The 4,715-nt window shown below is 57.1% G+C and overlaps 1 protein-coding gene across 1 annotated transcript; it reads right to left on the bottom strand.

Annotated features, from left to right (window-relative positions):
• Positions 1–226: 226 nt before the first annotated feature.
• Positions 227–4,133, bottom strand: LOC122690617 (basic salivary proline-rich protein 1-like). The gene is made up of 3 exons (XM_043897498.1): positions 4,042–4,133; positions 2,055–2,100; positions 227–1,081 (listed from the first exon to the last, which is right to left on the bottom strand). The coding sequence occupies exons 1-3, from the start codon at positions 4,131–4,133 to the stop codon at positions 227–229; spliced, it is 993 nt and encodes a 330-aa protein (XP_043753433.1).
• Positions 4,134–4,715: the final 582 nt, after the last annotated feature.

Raw genomic sequence — 4,715 nt, 5'->3', positions numbered from 1 at the left:
CGGCCTTCGGCCGCTGGAGCCACGCTCGGGCCTCCTCTCCAATGAAACCCCGCCTCGGCCCGCACAGGCCCCGCCCCAGACCTCCCCACCAATGAAGCCCCGTCTCGGCCCGCACGGGCCCCGCCCCAGGGCCCTGCCCACTATTAAGCCCCGCCCATGCCCTTTGAGCCTCGCCCAAGCCTCGCCACCACAGAAGCCCCGACCCAGGCCCGCCCACGGCCGGGCCTCACCACCAATGAAGCCCTCGCACAGGCCTCACCACCAACGAAGCCCCGCCTCGGCCCGCCCACGGCCCGGCCTCAGCACCAATGAAATCTCGTCCCAGGCCGGCCCCTCCGCCCCTGGCCCCGCCCTCACCCGAGCCTGGTGGGGCTCCGGCGGCGCTTCCGGGCCGGCCGCGAGCGAAGCCCCGCCCACCCTCGAAGCCCCGCCCCCGGCAGCTGGGGATTCTTACCAGACCCAGGCAGAGGGCGGGGCCCGGAGCCCGCAAGGCATCTTGGGAGCGCAGAGATGAGGGTCCCCGGGGCTTGATGGTGTCCTCGGAGCTTGATGGGGGCGGAAACGGGGCTTCCGGGGCTTGATGGGGGGCGGCCCGGGGCTTGATGGAGGGGAGATGGGGTCCCCGCGACTCGATGGGGGTGAGGTGGGGGTCCCCGGGGCTCGATGGAGGGGAGATGGGATCCCCGGGGCTCGATGGAGGGAAGACGGGAGTCCCCGGGATTTGATGGAGGGGAGATGGAGTTCCCGGGGCTTCATGGGGGCGGAGATGGCGGTCCCCGAGACTTAATGGAGGGGAGACGGGGGTCCCTGGGGCTTGATGGAGGGGAGATGGGGTCCCCAGGACTTGATGGAGAGGAGGTAGGGGGTCCCCAGGGCTCGATGGAGGGGAGATGGCGTCCCCGGGACTCGATGGGGGCGGAGACGGGGGTCCCCGGAATGCAGTGCTGGTGTGTGGAGATGGGGTTTTTCGGGGCGCGGTGGTCTGTGCAGATGGTGGCCCCCGGAATGCAGTGGGGGTGTGCGCAGGTCCCCGGCCTGCGTTGGGGGTGCGGGCACTTCGGCAGCCTAAGCACTGCTGAAGCTAGGGGCCGGATCATTCATTTTCGTGGGGCTGCCCTGGGCGGCTGCAGCGCGTTCAGTAGCGGCTCTGGTCTGTGTCCACTAGATGGCAATAGCTGCCCACTAATGGTGACAACCCGGCCGTCCGCAGGCGCCCCGTTCACTGGGGGACCGAGTCAGCCCTCACTGTGCGCCCCGGCTAGACAGGGCTGGAGAGGTGGGTGATGGACGGGCGGATAGACATGATGGACGGATGGCTGGGTGGATGGATGGATGGATGGATAGATAAATAGATGATAGATATGATGGACCAGCGGATAGATGTGATGGACGGATGAATGCGTGGATGGGTATGATGGATGGATGGATGGATGGATGGATGGATGGATGGATAGATAAATATTTGATAGATATGATGGACCAGCGGATAGATGTGATGGACGGATGAATGCGTGGATGGGTATGATGGATGGATGGATGGATGGATGGATAGATGGATGTGATAGATGATAGATATGATGGTTAGGTAGGATAGTTAGATAGGATGGATGGTTAGGTAGATAGATATGACGGATGGACAGATAAATAGATCATAGATATGATGGCTGAATGGATCAATAGATATGATGCGTGGATAGATAGATAAATAGATAGATGATAGATATAATGGATGGATAAAGTGAATAGATGATTGCCAGATATAGATGCATGGATGGATAGGTAAATAGATAGATGATAGATAAAACGGATGGATGGATAGATAGATAGGATGATTGATAGCTATAATGGATGGTTGCACTGTTGAATGGATGGATACATATACATTGATGTAGACAGATAAGTAGGTGTTAGAAAAGTGCTAGATGGACAGATGAGGCACATTACACTATAGAAACCAACAGATCTGACTGACGGATGGATGGATACATAGATGGATGAGGAGAGATGACAGATAAGCAGGTAAGTGTCATGCCTGCTCGGGGTCTCTGCCCTACCGCTGTCTGGGGCTGGACGAGTCTCTGGTGTGGGGCGTCCTGGGCCCTGTGGGGTGTGGAGCAGCTCTGGTCTCCCCCCACCACCCTCCAGGGGCAGCCCCTGCCCCCAGTGCCGAGAAGCAAAATAACCCCTGACTAATTCATACCACCTATATTTAAACTAATACATATCTTTGTGTTCATGTGACTGTATATAAGAACCCGGATCTCCTGCCTTGCAGGCAGATTCTTTACCACTGCGCCTCCACGGAAACCTCTATATATATATGGTATATCATGGAGTATGCTATATATTGGGCTTCCCTGGTGGTTCAGACGGTAAAGAATCTGCCAGCAACGTGGGAGACCTGGGTTCAATCCCTGGGTCGGGAAGATCCCCTGGAGGAGGACATGGCAACCCACTCCAGTATTCTTGCCTGGAGAATCCCATGGTCGGAGAAGCCTGGTGGGCTACAGTCCCTGGGGTCGCAAAGAGTCAGACACAGCTGAGCAACTTAGCACGCATGACCCCCGTGTGGAGTTAGGATAAAGTCTCCTTCGCTGGGTTAAATTGCCCCCTAGACTCCATCAGCAGCCCCCGAAGATGCCTGTTCTGTTCAACACACAAGCCAAACATCTTGCTTGGGAAAAAAAAAAAAAAAATAGATGGTTTATTTTGAAGAAGTTCTAGATTTAAAGAGCAGTTGTCACCATAGCATTGAAACCCTAAGCAGTCATTCCATCCTTCCATGTTGGGTGAACACACAATGTCACAGGCACCCACTGGCCCCACAAAGAACCGTCGTCGCTGTTTCTCCAAGGATGGATCTGTGTCCCAATCTCATCCCCTTCCCCCCTCACCCCACCCGAGGCAGGGATGTGGCCAGGGGCGAGCGGCAGGAATTAACACACCAGCCCGGCGTTTGGGGTTTATCTGAGACTCCCACAGCTGTGTTCCGACACATTCCATCCCCCTCAGGAACTCCCATGCAGTTTGTTCATTTACATGCATTCCTGCTCTAGAGGCTTTTTAACGGCACTGAGAAATGTCACTGAAATTACAGAAACACAGGTTTCCAAGACACAGCAGACACTGGGAAAAAAACAATAAATCAATGTCTTCGTCTTTCGATGTCCAGCAAACCCCATGACTTCAGTGTGGGTGTTTTAAAATAAGTTCAAGAAAAGAGATGTCATACTCTGGCCAGCTGATGTGAAGAGCTGACTCTTTGGGAAAGACTCTGATGGTGGGAAAGATTGAAAGCGGGAGGAGAAGGGGACTACAGAGGAGGAGATGGTTGGATGGCATCACCGACTCGATCGACATGCGTTTGAGCAAGCTCCAGGAGGTGGTGAAGGACAGGGAAGCCTGGCATGCTGCAATCCATGGGGGCGCAAAGAGTCAGACACGACTTAGTAACTGAACAAGACCAACACACAGACACAGACAATATTATTAACATGCTGAAACAAAAGGAAATCCAGCCCTGGAATTTCTGCTGATCTGACAGGTGCCCCTCGGAAAGGTCGACATGTCCCTGAAGATGCTGTCAGACCCTCAGCAACTTCAGCGGAACAGGGGGTCCTTGGGACGCAGAAATCAGGGCGATGTCAGTGGCCCGAGGGGCTGGACAATGAACTGGTGGTGATGATGGTGACAAAATATGACCTAAGCCCTCTGGGACCCAAAGGCTGGATGGACATCACGCCTATTGCGGGCTGGGGGGTGGGGGTGGTGAGGGGCAGCGTTATTGGCTAGACCGGCTTCCTCCGAATTCAGACGGTGATGCTTCTTCTCAACTCAGCAAGAAGACGGTTCCGTGAGGGTGGTTTGAGGTTTTTCACAGCTTTTTAGCGTCAGACGCTGGAAGCCCACGCCCAGGACGTGGCTGCCACCGTCTTGCTGGGTCAGGGTTCTTCTGCCTCCGGACAGTTGTTGTGGTGACCTGGCTTTCTAGGCGCTCGGCTCTGGGAACAGTTGGGAAGAGCAGGTGGACCACACGCTCACCCTGGGACGATCCGAGTCCCTGATGCCAGCCCTTCTCCCGCTGCCCGCGGGCACACATCCTTTCTGGGCTGGGTGGCGTGTCTGGCCGGCATTCTGAAAGCACCAAAGGGTGGGTCTCTGCCCTGTGTAAGCACTGTGGACGGGCTTGTGGACACTGTCCTCTGTGGGGGCCTCCCGTGGTGGGGGTGGGGATGGGTGGGACCCGCAGGCAAGTCCTTCTCCCCGCCAAGAGCTTGGACGGCACTGTACAGATCCCGCCCCAGGAGCCAGCGCCAGGCACTGTGGCCCCAAGAATCACTCGGCCAGTGGCCAGAGGCCCAGTCTCAGAATCTCAGACTGCAGGGGTCTCCTAGGGCGGCCATGACAGTTCTACAAACTGAGGGATCCCAGACAGGCATCCATCCGCCCCCAGTCCTGGGGCCCAGACGTCTGGGGTCAAGGGGTCCCAGCGCTCAGCTCCCTGCAGAGGCTCCAGGGGAGGGTCCTTCCCGCCTCTTCCAGCTTCTGGGGGCTCCAGGCGTCCGTCCCTGGGCTGGTGGCCGCCTCCCTCCCGTCTCCGCCTGCATCTCCACACGGCTTCTCCTCTGTGTCCGTGTCTCTCCCCTTCTGTGTCTCATAAGGACCCTGTCACAGGGGTCTAGGGCCACCCTGATCCTGTAGGTCGCACTCTGATA

The sequence above is a fragment of the Cervus elaphus genome, chromosome X (assembly GCF_910594005.1).
Source record: "Cervus elaphus chromosome X, mCerEla1.1, whole genome shotgun sequence".
Classification (NCBI taxonomy): domain Eukaryota; kingdom Metazoa; phylum Chordata; class Mammalia; order Artiodactyla; family Cervidae; genus Cervus; species Cervus elaphus.
This window is presented reverse-complemented; position numbering and strand designations above follow the sequence as displayed.

Bases quoted from the DNA above. Each gene is read 5' to 3' on its own strand.
- LOC122690617 (XM_043897498.1), bottom strand. From the start codon at position 4,133: ATGCCGGCCAGACACGCCACCCAGCCCAGAAAGGATGTGTGCCCGCGG. The intron at 2,101-4,041 runs GTGAGCGTGTGG...CACACCCCACAG, and splicing joins GGGACTCGGATCGTCCCAGG to GGCCCAGGACGCCCCACACC. The intron at 1,082-2,054 runs GTAGGGCAGAGA...TCCGGCCCCTAG, and splicing joins TCGTCCAGCCCCAGACAGCG to CTTCAGCAGTGCTTAGGCTG.